Below are 13,870 nucleotides of genomic sequence, written 5' to 3'. Positions count from 1 at the left end.
ATCGTCACGAGCCGCGGGGTGTAATTTGGATTTGTCTGTGCATGTTTTTGTTTACTTTTAAAGGTTTGGTGCCCATCCACGTCCATGATAAGGCTGGCAGACTGCACCGGTTTTCATTAAAAATCTTCGTTTGTGTTTTTCTGAGGAAACAAAGTCACCTACATCTTGGATGCATTGGGGGTAAGCAGATAAACATCAAATTTTCATTTTTGGGTGAACTATCCCTTTAATAGATTTCCTCTTTAGATTCAATATGAGCAAAACAGTGATTATAATGATGCTGAGGATGTGTACTTTAAAAAGTGTGTTATGTCTTCTACTCGTCAGTGCATACTGTGTAGAATTCAAACAGATCCGATGCTGCAGCAGTTCACGTGACACAACGCCAAACCAGACTTCTTTTGCCTCAATGGAAATCATATTTACGCTGAATTGTTCCCTATTCCCTATATAGTGCACTAGGTGCCATTCACTGTACAGAAAATACTAACTCTGTGAAAAGTAAGCAATTTTGTATATAGACACTGTCGTTCAAAAGTTTGGGATCAGTAAGATTTTTTAAGTCTCTTATTTTCACAAACTGTGTTAGTAACGCATTACAAGTAACCTGAGTTAAGTAATCAGATTACTTTCTTTCAAGTAACTAGTAAAGTAACGCATTTCTTTTTAATTTAAAAAAAAAGTAACAGCAGTTACTTTTTGTTTCCTTTATGTATTTAATCCTATTTTATTAACCAATGTCTTTGCTGCTGACTTTCGATGACCCAATTCAACCATACTAATATGCAAAAATGACTTTAGTAATTACTAACAATTGTGGTTAATTTTTTTTCATTGCTAAAGAGTGTTGAACTTTTTTGTCCTACAGTTTTTGGTGTGAAAGGGCTTTTACATTTGCTAAAAATAGAACTTTTTATATTAAAAACAGACAAGTAACGCGAAAGTAACACAAAATTAATGTAACAGATTACTTTCCATAAAAGTAACTAAGTAACCTAATTTGTTACTTTTTAGGGGAGTAACGCAAAATTGTAATGCATTACTTTTAGTAACCAACACTGCTCACAAAGGCTGCATTTATTTGATCAAAAATACAGAAAAAAAAATTATCTTGTGAAATATTATTACAATTTAAAATAATGGTTTTCTATTTTAATATACTTTAAATATAATTTATTGATGTGATGGAAAACTGAATTTTGAGCATCATTTCTCCAGTCTTCAGTGTCACATGATCTCTCAGAAATCATTTTAATATACTGATTTATTATCAATGCTGCTTAATATTTTATTTTTCAGGATTCTTTGATAAATAAAAAGTTAAAAAGAACAGCAAATAAATGCTTTCTGATTTCTGAAGAATCATGTGACACTTAAGACTGGTGTAATGCTATTGAAAATCCGGCTTTGCATCACAGGAATAAATTATATTTTAAAGTATATTAAAATAAAACAAAAAAATATAATCAAAATTACAGTTTTTTTTTTCAGTATTTTCGATTAAATAAAATGCATCCTTGATGAGCACAAATGTATTTTAAAAAGCATCTTCCTGATCCCAAACTTATTAACAAAATAGACACAACAAAATTGCTAAAACTTAAACTTAACTAAAACAAAATACTGAAAATAAAAGTTAATTTAAAATACTAACAAATAACGTAACAATATATAAATAATTCTAAAATAAGATTGCTTTGGGTCAGGAAATAGGTTTATATTAGACTGGTGAAGGGGTAATTGTGAAATGTGTCCTAGCTGGCTGAATTACATAAAATATATAGTTTCTAAGAATTTATTGTTGTATCTCAGATTGTTGGAGTGTATTTCAAATATTGTTTTTTTTTTTTTGAATGATGCAGGATATGTCAGTATCATGTTACTGGATATTACTTCTTTTCTTTTACTGGTATCGGTCAAAACTGGACATATCATCCAATATTGAATAATTAATTATTTTCTGAATATTTAATTCCTGTTACCTTCATCTAAGCCTCACTTTAATAATTTAACAACACTGCAAATCTCAAAATGAATATCTATTTTTCATACTGTACATTATAATGTACATTATAATAACATAATTGTGATGCCTAAATTTATGTTTTTCTTTTTTCTGATTAATATTCAAATTTATTATTTTTATTTTTAAATTAATATAATTATCAATACTAAAATAGAATTTTATTGTTGGCCATTATGGTTAATAACTGTAATATGACAATGGCAGGCAATGTATTCACTACAACCTTAATATTTCCTCTCTTTTTTTTTTCTTTTTTCCTTGGATAGGTTCTTTGAAACCAGCAGCAATACCAGCAGCAATACCAGCAGTATTGTGCCTGCCAGTAAGAGCACTTCATCATACATCTCAACTACATCTGTGAGTACACCGAGTGTTAAAACTCCTACACCAGAAAGCACAACACCTAAAGTCACTGCCGGAGCCGCAGCTGGTAAAGGTAGAGTCCTGCTGCGGGCGGGAGACTGGGCAAAAACACAGGGCACAGAAAAAGAAAAGGAAAATGAAAAGGAGAAAGCCAAAGCTGTGATCGGGAAGATGGTGACGGTGGAAAAAAATAACAACAGCTTGTCTCCAAGTCCATCTGGGCTGAAAGCAAACAGCAGGTGAGCTACGTTCACCTACTTGGAGCTCATTACATAGTTGCCGTTGGCATATATTTTATGACTTCAGAGGGTGGAGTTGTGCAAAGGTCATAAATAAAACACAATTATAGCCTTTATGTAATCAAGCCTGTCAAGTGTTGTTTGAATTCATGGCTGGATGTTTGTTGGAGTGTTTGTGTACAAAGACACATCCATCATTAACACAATCTTCTCTCACTTTGGTTTCTATAGTAATGTTTCCCCTGTGGAATCGGGTGCTAAAGGCCCCTCAGGCAGGGTGCGTCTCAAAGCATTGGATACCAGTGTGGAACCTACTGCCCCCGCTGCTACAACGTCATCCTGGATTAAAGATAAATCCTTATCCAGGCCTGTGAGCACGCTGTCATCCAACAGCAAGGGTGAGGAAAATGGATTTTTATCTGCCTTTAAAAGTTTTAATGTACTGTAGACAGTGTTGTGGGGTAATGCAAGTTACGTAATCGGATTACTTTTTTTCAAGTAACAAGTAAAGTAATGCATTACTTTTTAATTTACGAAAAAATATCTAAGTTACTTTATTTTCCCATTCGAAAGCTCTCCTGTCCCCATGTTGAGAGACATCAGGAGTAAGATGTTACTTTAGTTCTAGAATAAATGTGAACATGCATTAATTCATCTCACTTGCAAAAAACTGATTCAGTATTCCTCAAAATGAATTAAACAGTGAAATGCAACTTAGAATATGATGCAAACCTTCATTAATTAAATGTTAAATACAAATAGCTTTTATGATATACCATTTTAGAAACCAGTATCTTTGCTACTGACCTTTGATAATCCAATTCAACCATACTAATAAGCAAAAATTACTCAAGATAAACTAACATTTGTTTCTTTTTTTTTTCTTGAGGCTTTTGGTGTGAAAGGGCTTTTACATTTGCTAAAAATAAAACTTTTTATATTAAAAATAAACAAGCAAGCTTTACCCAGATTTAAAAAGTAATGCAAAAGTAAAGTAACGCATTACTTTCCATAAAGAGTAACTAAGTAGGGAGTAACGCAATATTGTAATGCATTACTTTTACAATTAACTTTTTCCAACACTGACTGTAGATGTGTACAGTATAAGGATATAAAGCTTAAACGACATTCTGGAAGTCCTCTGAATTTACATTTTAAATTATTTTAAATATTTTAAATGTAAATTTTCTTTGTACCTTTCCTGTTGAGCTTTATGATAAGATTAAGTATAAATTATGTTCCATTTACATGGAAACTCAAAATAACTGTTTTTTTTTTTGTATGTTTATATTTACACTCTTTTTGCATCAAAATATTGTCAAAGTTGTACAGTTTTAAAGAAATAGTTCACCCAAAAATGAAAATTCTGTCATTAATTACTCACTCTCATGTCGTTCCAAACCTGTAAGACCTTCATTCAACTTATTATTGATGAATTTTTTTATATATATATTTTTTGAGCTTTCTGACCATAGATGGTCCAGAAAGGTAGTAAGAACATTGTTAAAATAGTCCATGTGACATCAGTGGTTCAACCGTAATGTTATAAAGCTACGAGAATACTTTTGTGCGTAAAGAAAACAAAAATATCGACTTTATTCAACAATTTATTTTCTTCCGTGTCCGTCTCTTCCGCATGTCATATGGGCTATTTTAACAATGTCCTTACTACCTTTCTGGGCCTTGAACGTGTCAGTTGCTGTCTATGCAGGGTCAGAAAGCTCTCGGATTTCATTAAAAATATCTTAATTTGTGTCCTGAAGAGGAACGAAGGTCTTACGGGTTTAGAGTGACATGAGGGTCGACATGATTCTTCTAATTTTTAAAAAATCTACGATGTCCATTTCTGAATTAAAAAAATTTTATGTAATTTTTAGAAAACGGTACAGCTCCATCTGACTGGAGGTCCATGCTCAAGCCTGTAAAGTAAGTTGTGCTCATTTCTGTTGTCTCTCCAAATTACTGTCTTGTTCTATAATATTTGTTTAATCAAACAGCTGAATCGTTTTGTGTCATGTTCTTTCTCAGAATCCTTTAATAACTTCTTCTCTATATGATTTCCCTTACCAAATCATCCCGCTCTTCATTGATTAACTGGTTCATTCTCCAGACGATCTGTCCTGCCCACTCCTTCACACTCTATTGTGATTGGTTTTCTTGATGGGCGTGTAAACCCGCTGCATCCAATAAGACCAGCAGTGGGTCGTATCTGAAAGTCCCCAGAGCGATAGAGCTCAGTTCACAAGCACTTCCCACATGAAGATCTTTCACCTGTAACTTCCCCTTTAACTTATCTCACCCTCCCAAACTTTCACCTGTCAGAGGTGAGAGAAGCGATGCTAAACATTTAGTTGCTTAGAAACCAAACAGAAAAGTTTAATATCTTTTCATCTCTTTTGCATTTTATTAGAACTGTCGGTTCCACAGAAAGCACTGGCTCACCCTCTAAGAGGCCAGAAGCAGCTTCCTCTCCACAGACAACAGGTCTAGGAGTCTCCCAGACGTCTGTCCCTGCACCATCTACCACAACCATCTCCATTAGCATCAACACGCCCAAAACTCCCTCACCTAGCCCGAGTAAGAATGGGCCTAAACCTAGTGGTAAGATCTTAGAAATATGTGTAGAAATTGGCTTGTTCTTAAATCTTCTTTTATACAGCAGTAGAGGTCACATAAGAGCAAAGACATTATTTTTAAAAGTTTGGACACACACCAAAAATAAACATGCACATAAAAAAATAAAATATAATTTATTTATTGATTTATTTAGATTATAAAATACTATAATGTGCCTAAAACAAGCTGTAAAATAAGAAACAGTATAATACATTTAGATTTATGCTGAAATGCATACAAGCAGTCAAAATTGCATACACTAAAGATACTTTCTCTGAAGACCAGTGTTTTTCCTATTATATTATTTTACTAACATTATGTGCTTTTGTAATTTAGTTTTTCCTTTATTTTTATTTTTCAGTTTTAGTTTTAATAATTTTATTACTTCAACTTAAACTTATTTCAGTCAAGGCAATATTTTGATTTTTAATTTCAGCTTTATTTCAATTACCAAAAATGATTTTTAATAGTTTCAGTTAATAATAGCATTGCTGAAAACAAATAAAAATTTGTTTCTTGTGTAAATGTACACTGTCATTCAGAAGTTTGTGATCAGTAAAATTCTTTAAAAAAAAATCTGTTTCTGTTTGATCAAAAATGGAGAAAAAAATAATTTTGTAAAATATTATTGCAATTTAAAATAATAGTTTATTTTAATATACTTCAAAATATAATGTATTCCTGTGAAGCAAAGCTGAATTTTCAGCATCATTACTCCAGTTTTCAGTGCCACATTATCCTTCAGAAATCATTTTAATATGCTCATTTATTATCAATGTTGGAAACAGTTGTGTTGCTTAATCATTTTTGGAACTTTTGATGCTTTTTTTCAGGATTCTTTGATAAATAAAAAGAACAGTGTTTATTCAAAATAGAAATGACAATATACACTACTATACAAGTTTCAGGGGTCAGTAAATTATTTATTTATTTATTTTTAAGAAATGAATACTTTTATTCAGCAAGGATGTGTTAAATGGATAGTAGTGATAGTAAAGACTTGTATTGTTAGGAAAGATTTCTATTTTAAATAAATGCTATTCTTTTTCAAAAAAAAAAATTAAGCAGCACAACAGTTTCAACACTGATAATAAATCGGCATATTAGAATGATTTCTAAAGGATCATGTCACACTAAAGACTGAAGTAACGGCTGATGAAAATTCAGCGCTGCATCACAGAAATAAATTATATTTAAACTTATTTAAAAAGAGGAAATCAATATTACAAACTGCAATAATATTTCATATTTTGTAGACTTATTTAAAAAACATTAAAAATCTTACTGATCCCAAACTTTCGAATGGCAGTGTATTTTGTTTTAATGTCAAAATGTTACTACTGTGAAACAAGATCAAGATACTGGTTTGATTTTTGCAGTGTATAATTACCATTTTCACACATCAGGTTATGAACGTAGTCCTTCAATGTTGCAAATACATATTTTTTCATGGAAATATGGTTATACTTTCTGTAAGGGTCATATGTAAACATGCATCATATGTTAACATGAACAAAAACATGTGAACATTAATAACGGAGCACTAAATGCAGTACATTTGTTTCGTCTTCTCTCTATTTCTGTATGTTTTATTCTTTGTCTGTCTTCCAGACTCCAGCAGTGTATCTCCTGTGAGTCCCTCAGAGACTGAAATGCACAAATTGCACAAGGTGTGTGTCAAAACAATAATTACATGTGTTATCTGGTCTTGTGCATTTCTGCCTGCACAGATGTGTGTGAGTGTTCAGGGATTACTTTGTCAAGGGGCCTATTTAGACTGTTTTGGAGAGTCAAAAGGACCTTTGGGGCACGATTATCTTTGAATAGACTTAGAATCAAAATAGAGTGACTTCATAGTAAACCCAGACTTTTGAACCATCTTTTCATTCCTCTGATAGACTAGAAAAGCATTGAAAAGAATAAATAAACCATTGAGGATCTGTACAAAGTCGTTTGTGCAGAAAGTTCACTTTTGACATATTGTGTGTGTTTGTTTAGCCGGGTTACATTCCTAAGGATGAGATTCAACAAGAACTGAAGGAAATCGAGATGAATATGAACGAGTTGGAGAAAAGAGGAGTAGAGCTGGAAAAACAACTCAGACAATGTGATGAGGGTCTGTACCCACATACTCTCTTAAAAATGTCTCTTTTATAAATGAATGAATAGCCTTTTGTCAGATCCACTTCTCAGACACTGAAATGACAAAAGGTAGAATTATTTTACTGTGTCCATTTATCTTGCAATCTTGCAAAATATATTAAACTGTTGATCCATCATTGCTGTACACTGATAATTTTAGAATTATAGGATGTTTGTAGCAATAGCCAAAAATACATTGTATGTGTCAAAATTATAGACTTGACTTTTATGCCAAAAATCATTAGGATATTAGTAAAGATCATGTTCCATGAAGATATTTTGTAAGTTTTCTACCGTAAATATATCAAAACTTCATTTTTGATTAGTAAAACACATTGCTAAGAACTTCATTTGGACAACTTTAAATGCGATTTTCTCAATATTTCAATATTATTTTTTTGCACCCTCAGATTCCAGATTTTCATATAGTTGTATCTCGCAAATATTGTCATATCGTAACAAACCATACTTCAATGGAAAGCTTATTTATTCGGCTTTTAGGTGATGTATAAATCTTATATATATATATATATATATATTTTTTTTTTTAAATGTATCCTCATGACTGGTTATGTTCAGGATGACATACAAGCATTTATAAGTCTAGGTGTTATCTCCTGGTGCTCCAGCAGGTGGAGACAAATATTACAAATAGTTAACTCTTAATTTATTAGCCTTAACAAATGCAATTATATTTAAAGGAATCTTGCATTTCTTCTTATTTTTCTTCAGAAGGAGAAGAGGACACATTAATGAATGACTTAATGGTGGACTGGTTTACCCTCATCAGAAACAAGCAGGTCTACATGAGACGAGAATCCGAGCTTGTGTACATGTATGTGTAAACTACTGAATGACTGTAATGCTGATAAATGAATATCTTCCATTTTTAAATGTGCATTAAACAGTTTTATTATGTGTGATTGTGTTATGATAGTGCCAAGACACAGGATCTAGAGGAAGAGCAGCCCAGTGTTGAGGCAGAACTCAGGAAACTGATGGAGAAACCAGGTTGGTATGACTGAAAAAGTCAAGTGTTATTTGTTTGGAGATGCCACTTGGTTTAATGAAACACATTCATACTTTTTAGGGTAACTGTATCACTGGGTAATAATAATTAAGTTTTGTGTAGACATTTGTAAACACAACTGATTTGGTTATTTTAAGAGATCTATTTTTGTTTTGTGTATTAATGATGTTTCTATCCAATAGAGCATCTGAAGACCTCTTGGGATCGTAAACGAGAGGAGGAGCTGATGAGCAAACTCGTGGGGATTGTGAACGACAGAAGCGCCATAGTGGACGGGCTGGATGAAGACAGACTGAGGTGTGCTGCAGCTATTAGCATATCCTATCATCCTTGCCTATAATCCATCAGCAGAAGAGCTGAAAGTTACTATATTTTGATGAACAAAAATAATAGAAACTTTAAGCTTTATAATATGCATAGTATGACTAGGTCCACTTAATTAAAGTAATATTTATTTATTTATTTTGCACAATATGACGATGTACATTCATTAAAGTACATGGGCTATTTTTTTATTTTATTTTTTATTTCTATGTACAGTGCCTTCCACTAATATAGGCTCCCTTGGTAAAGATGAGCAAAGGTGGCTGTGAAAATAAATCTGCATTGTTCATCCTTTTGATCATTCATTTAAAAATATCACAAAATACTAACCTATCATTGAAGTAAAACAACTGAAAGTAGGGGGAAATCTCATTATGAAATGTTTTTCTCTAGTTCACATTGGCCATAATTATTGCCACCCAATATTCGCATTGTCCTTTTCTCAAGATAACAGCTCTGAGTTTTCTCCTATAATGCCCCATGAGTTTGAAGAACACCTGACAAGAGATAAGAGACCATTCCTTCATACAGAATCTCTTCTGATCCCTCAGATTCCCAGCTTCTCTTCAGTTCAACCCTCTCATTTTCTATAGAGTTCAGGTCAGAGGACTGGGACAGCCATGGCAGAAGCTTAATTTTGTGACACATTTTTGTGTTGATTTTGATGTCTATTTTGGATCACTGTTCTGATGGAAGAACCAGCCATGGCTCAGAGGCAGTCAGGTTTAGATTTGTCATCTGTTGGCATTTGATAGAATCCAGATTCCATGTATCTGAGCAAGTCCAGAACCTCCGGGAAAAAAATTGGCCCACAACATTAAAGATCCAGTAGTATAGTTGAACATATTTAACTGTGGGCATGGGGTACTATTTATCCCTATTGCACTAAACCCATCTGGTAAGTTTGCTGCCAAAAAGCTTTTTTTTTTTTTTTGACCATAGAAGACAGTCCCATTTGAAGTTCTAGTCATGTATGACAACTGAGTATGCTTTTGGATGAGTGAGGATTTTTCTTGAAAGCCTATCCAACAACATGTGGTGATGTAGGGGCTGTTATATATTTTATAATTATTTTTTTTTTAGGCTTTCTGACCCCAAAACTCAAACTCTCCTCCTCACCATGCATTAGGATGATATAGACACACATCCTCTTCTAGGCATATTTGTAACATTTTTAGTTAATTGGAACTTATTATTACCATGATGGTGAAAATTGGTATTTTCAATGCTTTAGCTTTTTTTTTTTTATCTTGTTCTGCACATCAGAACTATACTCTTTGGATGATTAAAGGTTGTATCAGCGATTTCTAGCCTGAAACATAAAGTGTCAAATTCAGCTGAGCTTTCTTCACGATCCGCTCGCTGCCTGCCCCATAAATTGTCTGTGAAAAAACCGCGTCTCTCTGGTCAGCCTAGGGTCCGAGATATGCCAAAAAAACAATCGGCACTACCAACCTTTCCACACATAAACAAACAGTGTTCCAACCAATCAGCGTCAGGGGTTTGGTGTTGTGGACTTTCGCTCCGCCTCCCTCACATCCCAGCACCAGTAGGAAAGTCCACAACAGCAAACCCCTGACGCTGATTGGTTGGAACACTGTTTGATTATCTGTGGAATAGTTGATAGCGCCAACAGTAAGTCATGGCTGGACATTTTCATGCTTCAAGTCACCCTGGTGTGCTACAAAAATGGAAATAGGAATTTATTTCAGAGATATTTTACTCATAAGAATTTCTAGGGGTGCCAATAATTGTGGCAAACATGCATTGGAAAAACATTTAATTCGTAATGTGAGTTTCCCCCAATTTTAATTGTTTTACTTTACTGAAAGGTTAGAATTTTATGATTTTTTTTTTGTGAAGGAACGATCAAAAGATAAACAATGCAGATTTACACAGCCGCCTTGCTCATATGTACCAAGGGTGCCAATATTAGTGGAGGGCACTGTGTGTGTATTGATTTTTTCTTGTGTTTATTTTGCTTAATTTCTTTAGTTCATTTTTCTCCAAGTGCTATTGAATACCTAAAACCATATTACTTACTGTTTTTTCTGTAGGGAGGAAGAGGAGGATGAGCAGCTGAATAAGATGATGCAGAATCTTGGTAAGTATGATTATGTATGTACACTACCAGTCAAAAGTGTATGAGCAGTAAGATTTTTTTAATGTATTTAAAGAAGTCTCTTCTGCTCACCAAGCCTGCATTTGTTTGATCCAACGTACAACAAAAAGAGTAAAATGTTGAAATATTTTTATTATTTAAATTAATTCTGTTTGAGTTATTTGAATATATTTTAAAATGTAATTTATGCCTGTGATTTTAAGGATACATTTTAGCATAATTGTCTTTATCATTTATTTAAAGCTTTTGAATTGTGTTAAAAATAGTGTTTAAAAAAAGCATTTTATTTCAGATAAATGCTGATCTTTGGATCTTTCTATTCATCAAAGAATCCTGAAAAAAGTGTTTTAAATATTGATAATATTTAATTAAAAGTGTTTCTTGGACAGCAAATCAGCATATTAGAATAATTTCTGAAGGATCATGTGTCACTGAAGACTGGAGTAATGATGCTGAATATTTAGCTTTGATCACAGGAATAAATTAAATTTAAAAAAATATATTTAAACAGAAAGCAGTTATTTTAAATATGACAAATATTTCACAATATTACTGCTTTTGCTGTATTTTGGATCAAATAAATGCAGACTTGCAAACAAAAAACATTAAAAATCTTACTGTTCAAATAATTTTGACTTGTAGTGTATTATAAATATGTATGTTTATGCAGCATTAAATTTTAACAAAAAAATTAGGTTTGCGCAAGATAAATATTTAACCTTTAACATTAAATAATATTTGAATGAATTTAATATAGATTTCCTCTGCATTTCTTGTAAAAGAGGATTCTCAAAGAAATGACCATTTCTTATTTTACAACAAATTACATTTTCCTAGCTAGAAACTGATTACTGTGCACCAGCTGGCTGTGATTTTAAAGAGGCAGAAATTTGCAGCCAACTCTATTTATTATGGTCCATTGGATGTCTGTTGGATGATTCAAAATGAACATCCCTTCCTGTTTGCAAATAATAAGAGGCTGGCAACGGAGAGACAATTGTTTATTGTCACCATTTGTTCGCTGATGGCAGAGAGAATTATTATTGCTAAGGTTTAGTGTCTGTTTCTAGTCAACATAATATAAACTGATCTATTTAGTATAATTGTAAAGCTGATTCCACATGAGGTTTCTACCATATTGCAATTAAGGCATTGGTATCTAATGAGCTAAATACAGAAAACTCTAATAAAACCATGCATTAATTGCACAATACTGTATGCACTTTCAACCAAGCAGTTCAGAGGTTTGGCCACTTCAGGTTGTTTTTTTTTAAGCATTTCTATCTCTAATGCTAAAACGAAAGTTTTCTTTTTGGATTAACTGACACCTGCGCACTCTCAAAGTGCTATGAATCTTGGGAGTAATTGTTCCATGCATTTTTATATATTCCCCAATTTGAAAGGCCAAACAGGAAAAGTAATGCAACCCATTTTGATTTAATGATCACTAATGGAAAGCATAGGTATCTAGCCTTGGCTAATGATCTGTCTGCATTTTCAAAGCTAAAATGACTGATAATAAAATGTATAATTTACTAACCCAATTAAACCAATGCATAAATGTGGGCAAAAGTCATAACCATTTGCAATTCATAAATGACATAAAAACCACCGGAAGATCCTGTAAGCGGTTACTGATGTTCTGTGGTCACCATTAGTAAATGACCTCTTGGTTTCTCTTGAAATGAACTTTATGTACCTTGCAGTTAAGTATGGGTTATGCTCTACCATTTGCAGATGTGAAGAAAGAAAAGCCCAAGAAAAAATCCATATCCCGCTGGTTTAGTCTGAAAAGTAAACGGCCGTCCGCAGAGGACTGATCCTCATGGAGGTGGTGTATGTGTTTGTGTGTTTTGTCCCAGACCGAATGTTTCCTTTGCAGTTTGAGGTCAGATCACTAAATCTAAATTGCAGTTACACATCCTTTAACAAATGCTGTTTTTTGTGAAATCTCATCATTATGTACTTTCACACTTTTTTTTTTTCACATACTTTTGCACATTTTTCGTCTGTCTCTTTGTCTCCTGTCATTGTGGGTGTGATTTGTGCATTTGTTAGCAAAGGTTTTGCACTTGAATCCTTTGTATAATGTTGTTTATATCTCTCAGTCAGTATTTCATTGGGGAATTGGACAGTGTTGAGAGAAAGGAAATTTTTTAAAGTCATATCGATTCATATTGGATCAAAGCTGAAAATGGACGGGTTAAGGTCCGACCTAAACTGTATTCACTCTCTGACACTTGACTTTTTACAATGTGTTTTTAATTGAGAATCACTAAGTCTTGCTGGTAACTATTCTGTTTTAAACATTTTAATGGTGTATTATACTGGCACACTTCTACTATCTCAACAGCAGGGGGCAGGCAGTGACTGATTTCAGCCATAGGACACTATGCAATCTAATTTCTCAACAACCTGTGGGAGAACTGATTTTAATAGGGTCTTTTAAAGAAATTATTTGGTGTGTTGTTTCATTGACCACTAGGATCATGCTTTCAACCACTGTTTTATTTATTTTTTCAGTTTTTTTCTATAAATATGTATTGTCTTCATATGATCTGCACTTTTTTTTTTTCAAATGTTCTTGCTCTCTTTTCACTGTATTTGATCAAAGGCACGTCTTAAACACGTGTAACAAACTGCTTAACTATTTGTACCAGAGTGGTTGCCTGTTTTTAATTTAAGCTAAAATGTCTTTATTTTTTTACCCAGTGCCCAACATTTAATTTCAAACCTTTATACTGTCTTCAATAAATTTTCATAGTCAACCTGGATGCATTTCTTTCCTTTTTGTTCCATCTGCAGGTATTAAATATGATTAGACCTTTTCTCTGATGTAGCGCTTTCTTTCATTTAGAATTAAATGAATAGAAATTAGAATAGAAATGCCATGTAAGCACTACAAATTGTGTAAAGAATGCAACAAATTACCTTTTAGTGTGACGATTTAGGTGTGCTTTTTTGTTAATTTCACTAGGAAACAGCAAATCTGAGCCTCTGTTATTTCT

The 13,870-nt window shown here is 33.0% G+C and overlaps 1 protein-coding gene across 1 annotated transcript; it reads left to right on the top strand.

Annotated features, from left to right (window-relative positions):
* Positions 1-2,292: 2,292 nt before the first annotated feature.
* LOC141317217 (uncharacterized) lies at positions 2,293-13,615 on the top strand (the record flags this gene model as incomplete). The annotated part of the gene is made up of 11 exons (XM_073832989.1): positions 2,293-2,628; positions 2,860-3,026; positions 4,506-4,554; positions 5,039-5,229; positions 6,856-6,914; positions 7,243-7,360; positions 8,119-8,221; positions 8,324-8,397; positions 8,599-8,713; positions 10,798-10,844; positions 12,600-13,615. Coding segments are annotated over 11 exons (1,342 nt in total), but the record flags the coding sequence as incomplete, so codon positions are not given.
* Positions 13,616-13,870: the final 255 nt, after the last annotated feature.

This window comes from Garra rufa, unplaced genomic scaffold (genome assembly GCF_049309525.1).
Source record: "Garra rufa unplaced genomic scaffold, GarRuf1.0 hap1_unplaced_497, whole genome shotgun sequence".
In the NCBI taxonomy this organism is placed as follows: domain Eukaryota; kingdom Metazoa; phylum Chordata; class Actinopteri; order Cypriniformes; family Cyprinidae; genus Garra; species Garra rufa.
Note: the sequence above shows the minus strand (reverse complement) of the source record. Positions and strands in the feature narration are given on the sequence as shown.